Raw genomic sequence first — 18,036 nt, 5'->3', positions numbered from 1 at the left:
GAGTGCATGTGGGCACTAAGGAGGCTTTTACCTTTTTTATCACCCGCGGGACTGCAATGACACCCTGATCAGAGAAGCACATTTGGATTTCTGTCTCTCAGACTATCGAGCGGCCTAGTGTCGGGAAGAATCCAGAGTTCAATGGGCCTCAACGCGAACATGACAGCTGTGGAGGAGTGAAGCTGGAAGCAGTTGTTGTTCTTGAGAATCAGAAGAGGCAAATAACGGATTTACTGTAGCAAAGGTCTGACTGTCCTCATTACATGAAACCATGACGATCCGTGGTGCAGCTGGGAGGGTCTTTGAATCGTTAGCCTCATTCTGTTTATGTTTTGTAGATACTGACTACGAAGAAGATGATTGGCTCATTGTGAGAAAATCCCCAATGATAGCCAGCATCTCCAATGGCATGCTCCTTCCGACCGGGGGCCCTCTTCAGACTGTGGCGAACCCGCCTTAGGTGACTGTTCACCACACCTCAAGCCACACTTCCTGAACACTTGACAAGAGGTACCAATCGGCAATTTGGGAAGCTAGTAGCTCAGGCTATCTCTCCTCCCTGGTCCTGACCTGTACCAGGGGTATGTGCAAACCCTACCTGTCAACCTGGGGTGGGAATTCTGAGTTACCCAGTCACCTTTTATGCATCAGATGGCATTCAGGAGTGCACAGGGAGGATTGAGAAAAAGAAAAACCTTAAATTCAGAAGTGGGGAAAGGATAGGAGAAGGGGAATGGAAAAAGGGGGGGGGGGATGAAAAACAGTGGAGAGACTGTTTTGATAATGACTACTGAAACTGCAGAACACATTTCCAAAAACACGCCAGACATGTTCCCCAAGGCAGGGGAAAAAGAACAACAGGAGGAGATAGACATGCAGCATGGAAGGTAAAAGATGTTGCAAAGGCTGGGGCCCTGTGGTAGCCAAGCATGAACCAGCCAAAGAGGGGTGAGCCCCCTGAGGGACATAAACATTTGTGCTGGTAATGCAAGTGATACAAATTTCTGTTGGTGTATGTACTGTGCTGTCGCTCCATGATAAAAACATGTTTCTTGTTACTTTACGTTAGACCTCCACACTCTATAATCCAAAAACTAAAGAAAAGAGAAAAGACATACCTAAATCTCTTATGCCCTGAAGGCCATCTCAAGTCATGTTCTCGAAAGACATGTTTCGTGAGTGATGCACCACGCTGATACTGCCTGTCGCACAAATGGCAACAATACAGTGGTTCATGTTGACCTTCGTGAACCTAAGAAGCACAGGACAAATTAGTGAAGTCAGCAAACGTATTTTAAACTGTATAAATATTTTATCCATTTTCAGGATAAGATCTTGCTGGATCAATCACAATAAAACAAATATAACTGACATAAAATCTAGAAATATCTATAAGAAATTTAATGCTGCTAGGGAAAACACAATTATATTAGAGTTTCTTTCTTACAATAGGTACTGGAAGATGGCATTTTAATAGGTAGACCAACTGCAAACATGAACCAATACTTGACTCTGCAGTTTCTTAATGTCACACATTCTAAGTTTTTCCACATGTATATGATTTCTTTGGTTCCAAATGCTTGAGAGCAATTTTCACCAATTATTTTTATTTATTTATACACAAATTACATAAACCCTGTATAACTGTAAATTTCATAGAAGATGGAAAAGGCGAAGGTACAGTTAATTTTCAATAACAATGGCAGGGAAAATAACACAAAAAATTCCCGCATTTTTCCTAGATATCCCAGTTAAAAAATATACTTTTCCCCAGGAGAAAATACACTTTTTCCATGCTAAGTGACATTAGGTTTTCCACAGATTTTTCCTCAGAACTGTAAAATTATCAATGCTTTGAATAGTTAATGTTTTATACACTGGCATAGAACTTCTCAGTGCTTTAGGGAAGAGAAGTTTTGGAAAGACCTTTAATGTGCAGCAACATACATGCCGCATGTTTTCGTATTATGAAAGAATAAATTCGAACTCCACAAAACACAGCGTGTTAGTTTCCGAAGCATTGAAATTGAGATTGTGATGCCCTTTTGTAAGCCAATCATATCTCGTACCACGTGATCTCGCTAGCTGATGACAGCAGATATTCAGAGCATAAGACATGTATAGTCGTCAGCCAATAGCAAGACCACTGTTAAGTAGTGCGAACACACAAAGAGGAACAGTTAATGGTTTACATTGATATACAAGAGTAGCTACAAGAAAAGCTAAGGTTTCACATATAATATTGGTCTCAAAGATTAACAAACTACAAGAGAAGCTAAGCTTTCACATGCGATACTGATATTTTTTTGCGTGTGTTATCCTTAAGATACGTAACACAAAAGTGCCAGTAAATTTTAAATAATGACATAAATGTCTGGTCTTCTGGGCTTGAAATTCTTCTAAGTGGCTGGTACTCAAAGTGTTAAGTTTTAAACGAGAGCCAAAGGCACCGTGATTTACGAAATTCATCCCACATTCTCACACGTAATGTAATTTATCTTGGGTAAAAGGAAGTTTAATTTGAAAGTAACGCTTCTCAAACCACCATTCGCAATACTTTCCTGAGACTGTTACAAATAGGTTTGTTTTAACAGTTGCCAAAGAGCACCAGAAAATAGGCATTATTGTGTGTGTGTGTGTGTGTGTGTGTGTGTGTGTGTGCAGCTGTGGTAATGTAGGAAGCCCGCATGTTCGTATGTATAATGCATTAAGAGCTGTTACATTACGCCATAAAAAAAGCAGGACATCAGAGGATACTCCAAGAGCATCGGAAGTTCGTAAACCACACCAAACTGCACAATTCGGCTTTAAGCGCACATTGGTTTGTCCAGATTCACAATGGAGTAGGCCCTACCTGATACTAAGCTTTTCACTGTGGTAAATTTTCTTGGAGTACCAGTACTGCACTATCACGTGTTTGGTTCTTTATCATGGAATAATACCATACAAAGCAAAGGCGAAAAAGTGCACTTGAAATTCAGCGAACAATTGGAACTAGCCAATATTGTGGAGTGAAACATTTAGTTTCAAATGAATTAATTGACTCAGCAGAAAAGATTGTTGTTGCTGTGGTCTTCAGTCCTGAGACTGGTTTGATGCAGCTCTCCATGCTACTCTATCCTGTGCAAGCTTCATCATCTCCCAGTACCTACTGCAACCTACATCCTTTTGAATGTGCTTAGTGTATTCATCTCTTGGTCTCCCTCTACGATTTTTACCCTCCACGCAGCCCTCCAATACTAAATTGGTGGTCCCTTTATGCCTCAGAATATGTTCTACCAAGCGATTCCTTCTTCTAGTGAAGTTGTGCCACAAATTTCTCGTCTCCCCAACTCTATTAAATACCTCCTCATTAGTTATGTGATCTACCCATTTAATCTTCAGCATTCTTCTGTAGCACCACATTTCGAAAGCTTCTATTGTTCAAACTATTTATCGTCCATGCTTCACTTCCATACATGGCTACACTCCATACAAATACCTTCAGAAACGACTTCCTGACAAATCTATACTCGATGTTAACAAATTTCTCTTCTTCAGAAACACTTTCCTTGCCATTGCCAGTCTACATTTTATATCCTCTCTACTTCAACCATCATCACTTATTTTGCTCCCCAAATACCAAAATGCATTTACTACTTTAAGCATCTCATTTTCTAATCTAGTTCCCTCAGCATCACCTGACTTAATTCGACTACATTCCATTATCCTCGTTTCGCTTTTGTTGATGTTCATCTTATACCCCCTTTCAAGACACTGTCCATTCCGTTCAATTGCTATTCCAAGTCCCTTGTTGTCTCTGATAGAATTACAATGTCATCGGCAATCCTTAAAGTTTTAATTTCTTCTCCATGGATTTTAATACCTACTCCGAGGTTTTCTTTTGTTTCCTTTACTGCTTGCTCAATATACAGATTGAATAACACCGGGGAGAGGATACAACTGTCTTACTCCCTTCCCAACCACTGATTCCCTTTCATGCCCCTCCACTCTTATAACTGCTATCTGGTTTCTGTACAAATTGTAAATAGCCTTTTGCTCCCCGTATTTTACCCCTGCCACCTTTATAATTTGAAAGAGTGTATTCCAGTCAACACTGTCTAAAGCTTTCTCGAAGTCTACAAACGCTGGAAAAGTAGGTTTGACTTTCCTTAATATTTCTTCTAAGATATGTCGTAAGGTTAGTATTGCCTCACGCATTATAACATTTCTACGGAATCCAAACTGATCTTCCCCGAGGTCGGCTTCTACCAGTTTTTCCATTTGTCTGTACAGAATTCACGTAAGTATTTTGCAGCTGTGACTTATTAAACTGATAGTTTGGTAATTTTCACATCTGTCAACACCTGCTTTCTTTGGGGTTGGAATTATTATATTCTTCTTGAAGTCTGAGGGTATTTCGCCTGTCTCATACATCTTGCTCACCAAATGGTACAGTTTTGTCAGGACTAGCTCTCCCAAGGCCGTCAGTAGTTCTAATGGAATGTTGTCTACTCCCGGAGCCTAGTTTCGACTCAGGTCTTTCAGTGCTCTGTCAAACTCTTCACGCAGTATCGTATCTCCCATTTCATCTTCATCTACATCCTCTTCCATTTCCATAATACTGTCCTCAAGTACATCACCCTTGTACAGATCCTCTATATACTCCTTCCACCTTTCTGCTTTCCCTTCTTTGCTTAGAACTGGATGTCCATCTGAGCTATTGATATTCATACAAGTGGTTCTCTTTTCTCCAAAGGTCTCTTTAATTTTCCTGTAGGCAGTATCTATCTTACCCCCAGTGAGATAAGCCTCTACATCCTTACATTTGTCCTCTAGCCATCCCCGCTTACCCATTTTGCACTTCCTGTCGATCTAATTTTTGAGATGTTTGTATTCCTTTTTGCCTGCTTCATTTACTGCATTTTTATATTTTCTCCTTTCATCAAGTAAATTCAATATTTCTTCTGTTACCCAAGGATTTCTACTAGTCCTCATCTTTTTACCTACTTGATCCTCTGCTGCCTTCACTACTACATCCCTCAGATCTACCCATTCTTCTTCTACTGTATTTCTTTCCCCAATTCCTGTCAAATGTTCCCTTATGCTCTCCATGAAACTCCGTACAACCTCTGGTTTAGTCGGTTTATCTATGTCCCATTTCCTTAAATTCCCACCTTTTTGCAGTTTCTTCAGCATGAAATTACACTTTCCTACATTTAGAGCAACCTGCTATTCATCACACCAAATAGAAATTCTGTCCAAGTCATTCTGTATCCTCCCACAGTCACACAACAATACTTTCCTGTATACTATAGTGTCATCAGCGAACAGTTGCGGATTTGCCCCTCACTCTGTCAAACCATTTATGTATACAGATAACAAGAGGGTCCCATCATACTGGGGCACTCCTGACAATACCTTCATCTCTGATGAACACTTGCCATCCACAACCACATACTGGGTTCCATTATTTAAGAAGGTTTTAAGGCGTTCACATGTCTGAGAATGTATTCTATATGCCTGGATCTTTGTTAACAGTCTACAGCACTGTATCAAATGCTTTCTGGAAATTTAGGAATATGGACTATGCATATTGCCCATAAAGCATGTTTCAATGGCTATACTCCAAGAAAAAAAAGCAAGCAGAGTTTCGCACAATCCTTGCTTTCTAAATCTGTGCTGATTTGCAACCAAAGGTTTTCTTGTGTCAAGGAAATTTATTATATTTGGACTTACAAACCGATGTTAAGGATATTGGCCTGTAATTTGCAGGTCTGTTCCTTTACCCTTCTTACATATGGGAGTCACCTACGTCTTTTCCCAGTTGCTTGCGACTTTGTGCTGGGAAAGAGATTCATGACAAATACTATGTAAGCAAGGCATCATTGCCGAAGAACATTCTCTGTAAAATCAAATTGGTATTCCATCCAGACCTGATGACTTATATGTTTTCAGCTCTTTCAGTTGCTTCTCAGTGCCAAGGTTGCCATGCCTATTTCCTCCATAAATGAGTCTGTGACAGTCAAATGATGGTATGTATGTACAACCGTCATGCATGAATGATCTTTAAAACTTCAGCTTCCTTTTGCTGCCTTCTACTTCCACAGCAGATTGGTGAACAAGTGAATGAATATAAACTTTCGACCTGCTTAGTGATTTTACGTAGAACCAGAATTTATTTGGTTCTTTGCTAAATGTTTCACAACAGCTGACACTTCCATGTTCTGTTTTTGAAACCAGGAATGCAACAACCTCAGTCCTTAATCCACTTACTTGCCACACACTTCTACAGAGCACAATTTACAATATGTTGAAACTATGCACATAATTCCTCTACATATTGGAAGTAAATGATACCCATTCATTGTTTAAATAGTATGCTAGTAACTGCCTGTTTTCTGTTTCCAGCATGAAAACTCTTTTAGCCCTCTTGATGGATTTGGTTTACTGGCACAAAATGGTTCAAATGGCTCTGAGCACTATGGGACTTAACATCAGTCGTCATCAGTCCCCTAGAACTTAGAACTACTTAAACCTAACCAACCTAAGGGCATCACAGACATTTTTTTTTATTCCTGAGGCAAGATTCGAACCTGCGACTAGTTTACTGGCACAGTTGATACCTGTCTCACTCCTCATTACCCCAGACTGTCTTCATTTTAATATAGGGTTGGTAGATTTTGGAGCCTTCAACAATGAGAAGAACTTGCAAAGAGGAAGCCATTATCTTCTCTGACTGTTATTTGCTATTTTGTACAACAAGCTTACCAGACAGCCTTGAAGTTTGATGGTCTCTCAAGAACTTAATCAATTTTGGATTATTTTCGTAAGTGAATTAATCAATTTGGAGATGTCTGAATGCACAAGATTAGTGTGAAACAAGTGACCAGTTGTGATTTTCACCCACACTGATACTTCACTAACATATTTCTCTTCCCAGTATATTTCTTTCAATTCACTTGTTTTCTGACGTCTCATTTGACTTACTTCAATGTCAACCACTATTTCAGTTATCGTATAATAATTCATTCTAATTAATTTTCCTCCGACAGTTTTTCAACATTTATTTTCCAGTGTATTGCTATGGGTGTCATCAAAATTATGCTGTGGATAAGGGCAATATGAATGAGAGTTTAACTTTGCAGTATATTATTACTCTGATTTTGCAACTACCGTTTATCTTAGACAATAAGATAGCCATGTACCAGAAGGCTCCTTTTCTATTAAAAGTTCTGCTATGAGACAATATTTTATCCACAATGGATTCATTAGAAGTTCTATTTGCTTCTTATCCTATTTTAAGTGATTCTTTTATTCAGGTACTTACCCTTGCAATATGTTTCTTCATACCCACACGGCTGCGACATGAGACATTACATCCTTCAACTGAACAATGATATAAATTTCCTGAAAAATGTGTGTGCATATGTACTCTTATGTCCGCCAGAGTTTTTGCCCTGTTAAAAAATATAACTAAACTTTAGATTTTGAAATTTGGTTTCCAGAAGACTAATCTCATGAACCTTGAGAGAGTAAAAATTATTAAAATGCAAAATGCGCAACATATTTACTTAGTTTCGCTTACCTGCAGTCGCAGTACACACATTTGAACAGCCTCTCATCTAGATGCCTGAATCGCATGTGCAGAGCTAATGCTGATGGTGTCGGACACGTCATGTCACAAAATCTGCACTTGTGAAAGTTAACACGGTGCCTCACATGTTCATGAAACAGTCGTTCTGATGGGAAACATTTGCTACAGTGTGAGCACTTGTAGCCTTCTCCCGCTGAAAGTGGAGAACGGACAATCATGCAATCGATGTTTCAAATATTAAATAATTATATTTAACTAAGAAGTAAGTTCCAAGTGGTTTTGGCCTGTTACTGTGTTCCTTTAATACAGTATGTGTATTTTGTCATATGAAGTGCACATTGAATCCTATAGATTTAAAGAATGGGCACATTATTTGATAGCATGTCAAATGGGGGTAAAAGAAATGCTTCCAACGTATTCTTCTTCTTAAGTTTATACTTTAGCAGTAAAGAACACCTCTCACTGAACAGCAGAGGCATTGGGTCATTGACAGGCACACTCAACAGAGAAAGTAAGCTCGCTATCTTTTGGAATAAATCCTTCATCCAGCTAGGGTCCAAGCCAGTGCACCTGCCACCTCTCCATCTGACATTCCTAGCCAGCAAACCTGCTGCCTCCCTTCCAGTTACTAGCTACCCCTCTTCTTGCGCCCACCCCTCTCTCTTCTTCCAGTCACTTCGCCCAACACAACTCCTCATCCCTCCCCCTCCACCCAACGAAGAGCAATCTCAGGACTGAGTGTCCAGCTGGCACACACACACACACGCGCACACGCGCACACGCGCACACGCGCACACGCGCACACGCGCACACGCGCACACACGCACACGCGCACACGCGCGCGCGCGAGTGCCAACATTGGTGTGTGTGTGTGTGTGTGTGTGTGTGTGTGAGAGAGAGAGAGAGAGAGAGAGAGAGAGAGAGAGAGAGAGAGAGAGAGAGCACGCACTTGCGCACACCTGGCCAGGTGGGCGTGCACTAGCTTGACATAGATTTATTCTGGAAGCTACGAAGTTCTCTCCATCTTTAGTGTGTGCATGTCAATGACTCAATGCTTCTGCTAATTGGTGAATGGTCTTCTTTACTCCTGAAGTACAAGGATGTGCTAAAAAGTAATGCCTCCAAAATTTTACTGTGTACTTAATACTGATTGTCGTATTACATGTCATGCATATTACTCAGTTGACTTTCCCACTTGACTGACATGAACTGCTATGCTCTTCCACTAGAGGGCTAACATGGAGGTGTGTATTGTATCTATGTCTGCGTCATGACCTATAAAATAACTTCAACAGACATAAGCCTGTTTAGATTGTAAGTAAAATTACATATGGCAATGTATGTCCTCTGTCGTTGCCATATGTAATTTTACTTATGATCGAAACTGGCTTATGTCTGTTGAAGGTATTTTATAGGTCTTGACGCCACCACTGGGCTAAAACATTTTTAATTTATTAGTGTGTGTGTGTGTGTGTGTGTGTGTGTGTGTGTGTGTGTGTGTGTGTGTGTGTGTGTAAGTAATATGTTATCACTTACTTAATTTTGAAGTTTATGTGTAGATTGTATCACTGGTCTAGGTGTTATTTTGATTATTTTTTAGGACTTATGAAGAAGGCTATATTATTATAGCAGAAAACCTGGGTCAACAAGGTTTAAAATACACAGAATTTAGTGCAACTGTGGGCTGTTTTCCAACCAAGACCTGCTTAAAGCTTAAGGCCCCTCCCAGAAAATCTCCTCTGAATCCATTTCCGTCCTTCACCCTACGACACCCCGCACACCCACTTTCTATGTGCTCCCCCAAATCCACAAACCCAACAATACTGGACACCCCATAGAGGCTGGTTACTTTGCCGCACTGACAAAATTTCAGCCCTCATTGACCAACATCTCCAACCATCTGCCCATACTCTAGTCTCCCACATCAAAGATGACCAATCACTTCCTTCACTGACTCTCCATCACCTTCACCCCTTTACCTCATGGGTCCCTACTCATCACTGTTGACACCACCTCCCTATACACCAACATCTCACATGCTCATGGTCTTACCACTATTGAACACTACCTTTGCCAATGCTCTTCAGACTCCAAACTCACTACCTCGTTCCTCATGCACCTTACAAACTTTATCCTAACCCATAACTGCTTCTCATTTAAAGGGAAGGTATATAAACAAATCTGCGGCACAACCATGGGCACCTACATAGCAACCTCCTATGCCAATCTTTTTATGGGCCATCTAGAGGAGACCTCCTAGCCTCCCAAAACACCAAACCCATAGTCTGGTTCAGGTTCATTGATGATATCTTCATGATCTGGACTCAGGGCCAAGACACCCTATCTTTGTTCCCTCACAACCTCAATGACTTTGCTCCCATCTGCTTCCCAAGGTCCTCCTCAACTCAGTGTGTCACATTCCTAGATGTTGACCTCGTTTCTGATAGCTCCATCCACACTTCTGTCCACATTAAACCCACCGACCACCAACAGTACCCGCATTTTGACTTCAGTCATTCCTTTCACACCAAAAAATCCCTCCCACACAGCCTGGCCATCTGGTGATGGCATATCTGCAGTGACAAAAACTCCCTAGTTCAGTATGCTGAGGGTCACTCCAAGGCCTTCACAGACAGGCACTACCCCCACAAACCTAGTCTGCAAACAGATCTTCTGTGCCATTTCCCCCCATGCCCTCAATCTTCCCACCACCCCCAAGAACCACCCACAATGAAATGTCCCTTTCATCACCCAGTACCACCGCAGACTGGAACAAGTGAACCACATTCTTTGCCAGGGCTCTGACTGCCTATCATCATCCCGTGAAATGAGGGACGTCATACCCGAAATACTTCCCACCCTTCGTAAAGCGGTGTTCTGTCACCCATCCAAATTCCGCCACTCCCAATCATGTCCCCTGACCACAAGGGTCATATCCTTGTGGAAGACTCAGGTGCCAAACCTGGCCAATCCAGCCAGCCAGTACTTCCTATTCCAGTCCTGTCACAGGTTTATCCTAACCCATCAGTGGCCAAGCCACCTGTGAAAGCAGCCATGTCATTTACCAGCTCTGCTGCAATGCTTGCACACCTTTTTATATTGGTATGATTACCAACCAGCTGTCCACCAGGATGAACAGCACCACCAAACTGTCACCAAGAGCAAAGTAGATCACCCTGTGGCACAACTTGCAGCTGAACACAACACACTTGATTTCAATGGCTGCTTCACAACCTGAGCTATATGGGTCCTCCCCTCCACCACCAGCCTTTCTGAACTGCGCAGATGGGAATTATCGTTATACCACATTCTCCGCTCTCGTAATTATTTTGGCCTCAATCTACATTTATATACTGCCCCACACTGTCCGCCCAACAGTTTCCACTCCCTTTATCCAGATTCTCATTTCCCACCCTCTATTTGCAGCCCTCTCCTGTTTTGCTCCTTTTTTACCCTCATCCATGCCCCACAACCTCCTGCTACTGCACCTGTTGACTTTCTAGTCCCTGCACACTCCACCAAACATTTGTCTCTTTCCCTACATGTATACCATCCCTTCCCCGTCCCCTCCGTTTGCATCCTACATGATATTGCATTCTGGGCCGAGATGCTGGAGCTAGCAGCCGTGTGTGCGCGAGGTGTGCTTACTTGTGTGTGTGAATGATGTGTGTCTATCTCTTCTACTGGTGACGGCTGTGGCAGAAAGGTATATGTAAGTTTCTTTTAATTGTGTCTGTCTACAACTTCATGTGTCTTCTTTATAGTAAGTAGCAATCTGTCTTTTCCTACATATTTGATAGTCTTACCTGGAGTTTCCATTGCTTGAAAATTGGGTTTTCCTTCTGTGTGATGTGTATATCATCACACCAATGCAACAAACCAAACTTTCGTTACTGCAGTCTCTCTGTATTTTACAGTGTCTTTTAGTTTGATGAAAATGTCCTTCAGACATGAATACATGTCTGAATCAATAGACACTATTGACCATCTAGAGCCCTATTAAGTATAACCAGTAATGTTCGGATACAGCATTAGTAATGTCCTGCTTGACACAGTCATGTCCTTCAAATATCTGGGTGCAATGTTGCAAAGTGATACGAAATGGAACGAGTATGTGTGAACTGTGATACGGAAGGCAAACAGTCGACTTCGGTACTTTGGGAGAATTTCGGGAAAGTGTGGTTCATCAGTAGAGGAGAATACTAGGGCAACATATTCTTGAGTGTTGCTGCAGTGTTTGGGATGTTTACCCAGTTGGATAACAACGAGACATCGAAGAAATTCTGAGGCAGGCTGCAAGATTTGTTAGCAGTAGGCTCAAAGAACATGCAAGTGTTACAGAGACAGTTCCGGAACACAATTGGGACTCCCTGGAGAGAAGGTGGTGTTCTTTGCAAGAAACACTACTGACAAAATTTAGAGAACTGATATCTCAATCTGTCAAGTGATTTTACAGCCACCAACATACATACGAAGTCTGGCCAAACAGTGCTCTGGGAGTGCAAGCACTTCAGCCTAGTGTTCTGACTGCAATCACAATTTGGGCTGAGGGGTTTGGAGGAATAGGAAAAGCCTGCAGCAGGACACCGCTAGGGCAAGATAAGCAGCTTGTCACAAGTTTGCCATCAATAACAATTATGTTAAATTAGATTTACCTTCTGGAGTAGGTATACCATGGTGCCTACACACTTGCAAAGAAAGGAGAAACTACTTTACTTCGTGTAGAGTTTGTAGGTCATGTAAAGTGCTTAAAAACTCACCGCACTATTGTGAGCTGGGAAAATGGTCACTGGAACATCATTACAATCCCCAGTCACAAAGACAACATGATGCCCTAGTCTTTTGAGGAATGTGATTGAATGCTAACTGACCTTAAAACAGCCATTAAGTCAAAATAAATGACACAGTTTCAGAGACTTTTACTGGTCTCATACAGATATGATTTTATGTAGAGAGACTGAAATGGCGGGTGAAAATTTGTACCACGGTCAGGAATCAGACCCAAGTCTCCTCCTTACTAGGCAGGTTTGTTAGCCACTAAGCCACAGTGGCACAGAGGTTCCCACAACTGCACAGATTACCCTGGCTAACACACCTGTCTAGGAAGCTCGAGTCCCAGATTCGATTCCTGGCCTTGGTACAAATTTTCACTCACTGCTTCAGTCTACATACATAAAATCATATCTGCATCAACCAGTAAAGTCTCTGAAACTATGCCATTTCATTTGTGTAAGTACCTGCTCCTTGGTTTCTGGCGGACTCCCCCATTTACATTCAATGCTGAGGTGCTATTCCAGAACATGGAGAGCCTCAGCAATTCTGATCATATGTAAGGAGGAATTTAAATTAGACTGGGGCGGCACTGAGAATCTGGATCGAGGAGGGAGGTATGCCGGGTTAATCCGTGTAGTTGTGTGAACCGCTATGCCAAGGTGGGTTAGTGGCTAATGTACCTGCCTAGTAAGCAGGAACCTGGGTTTGATGCTCGGCCATGGTACACTCGCCGCTTCAGTCTGTACATGTAAAACTGATTAAAGAGTAAATAAAGCAGTGAAAAAATCTTCAGTGGCCTAGATCACCAATTATTTGAGTTGTTAAGACTTTTGAAGCAAGGGAAGAAATATTTGGTACCATATATGGTGGATGTGGTTGATGTTACCAACTAGATATTAATCCTGTGAAAAAAATCAGATTAAAATTAATGATGTGGAACATTTCACAGAACTCTAGGCAGGCTTTTGTGGACCAGACATGGCTTACTACATTCCTATAATTGACACATTTCATAAATAGTCCTCAAAGAGATTCCACGAGACTGTACACTGAAGACGATTTCAACCTATTTATCAGACTTTTCTTGCTTTCAGCTACCTAGGTACCTTCTCATTACCTTCAATTCAACATGATAGATGTAAGCATAGCACCCAGCTCAATGATGTTTTTCCAATCCATGAATTTACAAAGCTTTACTAAAATATTAGTTCCAGAGCAATATTCTTGACTCTACAGAAAAACCACTAAAGTTATTTTTATGTTTGGTTGTTTGCATACATTTCTTTTCTATTATGAAACTGACAAAGTCTCAACACCATTCAAGTTTAACATATTTTGATCTGAGAAACTCCATGTCTTTTACTGTATCACAAACCCTCTAGTTTCAGATATATTACATATTCTAAAATCAAAATGTGTATAAATTTGTAAACACCGCAACCTATTGTTAAATGGCTGTATATAAAGCTTTTTGTAGTTCTCCTCACTGCATTAGCACTATCTAATGCACTCATTAAATTAAGTAGTGAAGTTACCACTTTCATAGCAAACTAAAAAGTTGAAAATAAACACTATGCTGCAATACTCTCCTCTTAGAAGTAGTCACAGTATGTTGCAGGCACATCTTCCAGAGTTTCCCATGTCTACAACCTTCATCATATAGCTGTCTCACTCACATACCTGTTAAGGATAGCAAAGTGGTGGGGAGGCGAGGTTAAGGCAACCACACACGGTAAGTGGGAAGTATGGGTTCAAGTCCCAGTCCAGAATAAATTTACATGTGTTCTCATAAGCGGTGCAGGTGATGTAGCTGATATATAATCACACTCACAATTTGTGAACACACTGCATGAAATTAAAGTGCTTTAATGTTCCAGAAACATTTGATATATTAAAGTAAGTACACCAGGAGAAATGACAAGATCGGTCCATAATAGCACAACATAATGCCAGTAAGTGAAAGCTACAGGCAACCAACAATATAGGCTATTGCTAACTTCACAACATTGTAACTTACCTTGCACAGTAACCTGACGTTTACAATGGTCTAAAAATTTTGTTCTCGATGCATACGTTGCTCCACATGTAGGGCATCCAACTATCTTTTCTTGCGTATGGGTCCTGACATGATCTAAAAGTTTGTACACTGATACGAAAACTCCAGTACAACCTGCAAATATTGAAAAGATTTTCATCAAATCAAGTTACAGTGCCTCCTTTTTTTCCTGACATCAAAATGTAAGATTTAAAGTATAACATGCATATAACTGCTGCTATTCAGGTATTATAATTAAAAAGAATAGCAGATGCTCTTGAATACAAGGTGTGACTGGAAAGTTTTAAGAATGGATCTGCTACTGCTTACTGGTTTGGCGCACAGAGTGAGCCATTGCCGTCTCCTTGAACACCCTTTGACAGGAAACTGTTTCCTTTATTCAGTTCATTGTGGCAGCTGGTTGAGTGCGGGTCTGTTACGGCTTGTTGCCAGATTGTGTCTGGGTGAAAATGGACGTAAAAACGAAGCAACAAGTTTGCGTGAAAGTTTGTTTTAAAAGTGTGAAATCAGCTTATGAGACCTCTGAATGATTAAAAACAGCTTTTGGAGATTATTGTATGAGCCAGTGAATGTTTTTGTCTGGTTCAACAGATTTAAAAATGGCTGTGAATCATTTGAAGATGAACCACGGTCTGGCTGTCCTTCGACCTCAAAAACGAATGAAAACGTCGTTAAAGTTCGCAACTTAGTACGCTCAGATCGTAGACTTACAATTAGGGAGATGGCGGATGAAATTAATTAAGTTTCTATGCAGTTCAGTTAATTTTAACTGAAGATCTGAATATGCATTGAGTGTCCGCAAAATTTCATTCCAAAAGTGTTGTCAAGTGACAGAAGACAATACGGACTTGAAGTGTGCCAAGAACTGATTAATCCGACTAAAAAGACACAGATTTGTTAAATAGGGTAATTAATTACAGGTGATGAATCATGGGTATATGGATATGATCCTGGAACCAAAGTGCAGTCTTCGCAGTGGAAGACTCCAGGTTCACCACAACTGAAAAAAGCATGGCAAAGTTGGTTGAAGGTGAAGACAACATTACCAGAGAGCATCAGATAGAAGGCATCACTGCGCTTGGGCAGCTACAGTGACGCAGGAAGCCTGTTTGTTTGTACATGTAAAATATTCAAAGATCTTGCATTATGTCACAAAAGAAACAAGACATCAGAGGATACTTCAAGAGCACGGAATTTCGTGAACTATTCTAAATGCATAATTCAGCTTAAAGTGCACATTCATATGTCTAGACTCAGACGTAAATTTTCTTGAGTACTAGTACTGTATTATCTCATGTTTGGTTCTTTATTATGGCATAATGCCAACAAGGTAGAAGATGAAAAACGTGCACTTGAAATGCAATGAACAGTTGAAACCAGCCAATGGTGTGAAATTAAACACTTCGTTTCAAATAAATTGACTGCTTCGGTGGAAAAGATTAATAAAAGCCAAATCTCTTTAGCAAACCGACAAAAGTAACTTCCCTGTTATGCAAGGCAATTAACGCCTGACTGTCAGAAAGGTGGAAATAAAACGTGAAACTAACAACATATTTTAGCTTTCCATAATTATGTGAACGTATTTTAATTCATCTGATAGCTCCCGGCCACAAAAATCTGTTTTGTTTTCATTTAATGTGAGAGCAATAAATGAAGAGGAAACAGCAAAATCACTAAACGTGAACACAGATCATGTGGAGACTACCCACTTCAACTCAGACTGCTCTGTGCACAAGGCCCGGATCTACGCTATTTCCAAACCAGGGCTATATTAGATAATGACACCCAGTCACACATCTGTAGTCAGAAAGGGGAGAAGGTACTACACACACGCGACTCAACTGCACAAGAGCCTGCCCACAACTGCTAATGTAAGCAGCTGTCATGTCATGGTCAAATAAGGCAATTTGTTGTTTGGAAGCATTGCATAGTCTTCCTAAAGCCTTTGACACACTTTGCTGTTGGCAGATGCTTGTATGAGCACTGTGTTTTGTTGTTGTTGTATATGGCGTGATTCCTTTGCAACTTAAGTTTCATTTTCTTTTTTCTCTCTCGTTCATATTTTGTTGCTGCAGTACTATTCTGCAGAAGCGGGATACAGTACTCAAAATAAAAAAAAATTTAACTGAAAACTAAAACAATGAAAAATTCTCGGGATTCTAAAAAATTCCCTGGTTTTTCCCAGTTTTCTCCCGGATGAAAAAATTCCCAGGTTTTTCCGGAATCTCCCGGGTCTCATACACCCTGATGACAGTAGCATGTAAGTACCAACATTGTACCATTACAAGCCCATTCTTAAAACTTTCCAATCACACCTCATACATGCCAGAAGTGCTCAATATTGAAAAATATGGCTGTGGAGACAATTCACTGAAACCAATTGGACACTGAGAAACCTAACGTAAAAGTTTTTACAGATAAACTGAGCGTTCGTGACTGGTGTTCAGAAGAGGGAAACGTAAGTTGTAGGTTGTTTATTTAGATATCAAGTTGGTGCAGGAGTTCACAGCATTTTTCCTTAAGTTTAATAAACACAACCGGTACACATAACAGAGATTTAGTCATTGGTAATATATTCTCCTTCATTATTTACAACTGTCTGCCAATGCTAGGGTTTCAATTCTACAACTGTAGAAATCTTGTGGTTTTGAGGCAAAGAACTTGTCGAGCCATGTTTGAACGCATTTCCATCCAGAATAGAAGTTACTTGGAAGTTCTTTGATAGTGTGTGGTAAAAGTGAAAATCTGAGAGCAAAAGATCAGGTGAATAAGATGGGTGTGGAGTGACTTCCCAACCCAACTCCTGTATAGTGTTTGTTAGTTAAACAGAATGCTGCCGGGCATTGTCATGGAGTATCTTCACTTCATGCAGTCTTCCTGGTCACTGTTCTTGGATTGCATCTGCAAGACATCCCAGTTGATGGCAATAAATGTCAACAGTGATGGTTACACCTAAGGGAATCACTTTGTAGCGCACAGCACCTTCACTGTTCCACCAGATGTGTAACAACATCTTTTATTGTTTTGTTGTTGTTTGTTTTGTTTTAGGGCACAAAAAACAACTGAGGTAATAAGTGCCCAAGTCAAAACTATAGAAAGCAAACACAGAGACAAGGGAAACGACTGTATGTCAGTCCCAATGGAAAGAACAGAAGACATCTAAACAAGGCACATGGAAAAAGTACTAAAAAACACACCATACAAAAATTGAGATCTAAAACTAAAAATTAAATGGCCTTCACCATATTGCTTTGGCGGATAAAAAGTTAAACACGGGCGACAGCTGATAAATCAGATGGCAAACCCAAGATGGAACGTAAATCAGTAAAAAAAAGGGTATTCCAGCGGGTAGTGGTGGACAGTTAAAATTTGGGTACAAAAAAAAAGGCAGTTCCCAATACGCAGCAGAGTTAAAATAATCTCCTCTCGGCGGGAGGGCCGAGAGGAGATTGTCCAAGGCGCCGGGAGAGGATTAATATGCTGAAGCTTATTCTCATGAAGGGAGGACCATTGATGATGCCAAAGGGACACCACCTCCTGACAGACGGCAATGCAGAGATCATTGGAGGGAACAGAGGTACTCCCGGGCAGAGGTAAGAGGACAGCAGCCTTGGCAGCAGCATCAGTAGCC

General features: G+C 40.8%; 1 protein-coding gene across 1 annotated transcript in view; it reads right to left on the bottom strand.

The window, feature by feature from the left end:
* LOC126281736 (histone H4 transcription factor) overlaps window positions 1-18,036 on the bottom strand; it is an 84,303-nt gene that overhangs the window by 12,425 nt on the left and 53,842 nt on the right. Inside the window, exons 5-8 of the mRNA XM_049980920.1 lie at window positions 14,367-14,519; window positions 7,568-7,769; window positions 7,310-7,439; window positions 1,119-1,252 (exon numbers count right to left, since the gene is read on the bottom strand). Coding sequence (XP_049836877.1) covers window positions 1,119-1,252; window positions 7,310-7,439; window positions 7,568-7,769; window positions 14,367-14,519 — 619 coding nt within the window. The remainder of the gene's footprint in view (window positions 1-1,118; window positions 1,253-7,309; window positions 7,440-7,567; window positions 7,770-14,366; window positions 14,520-18,036) is intronic.

Source organism: Schistocerca gregaria, chromosome 7 (assembly GCF_023897955.1).
Source record: "Schistocerca gregaria isolate iqSchGreg1 chromosome 7, iqSchGreg1.2, whole genome shotgun sequence".
Lineage (NCBI taxonomy): Eukaryota > Metazoa > Arthropoda > Insecta > Orthoptera > Acrididae > Schistocerca > Schistocerca gregaria.
Note: the sequence above shows the minus strand (reverse complement) of the source record. Positions and strands in the feature narration are given on the sequence as shown.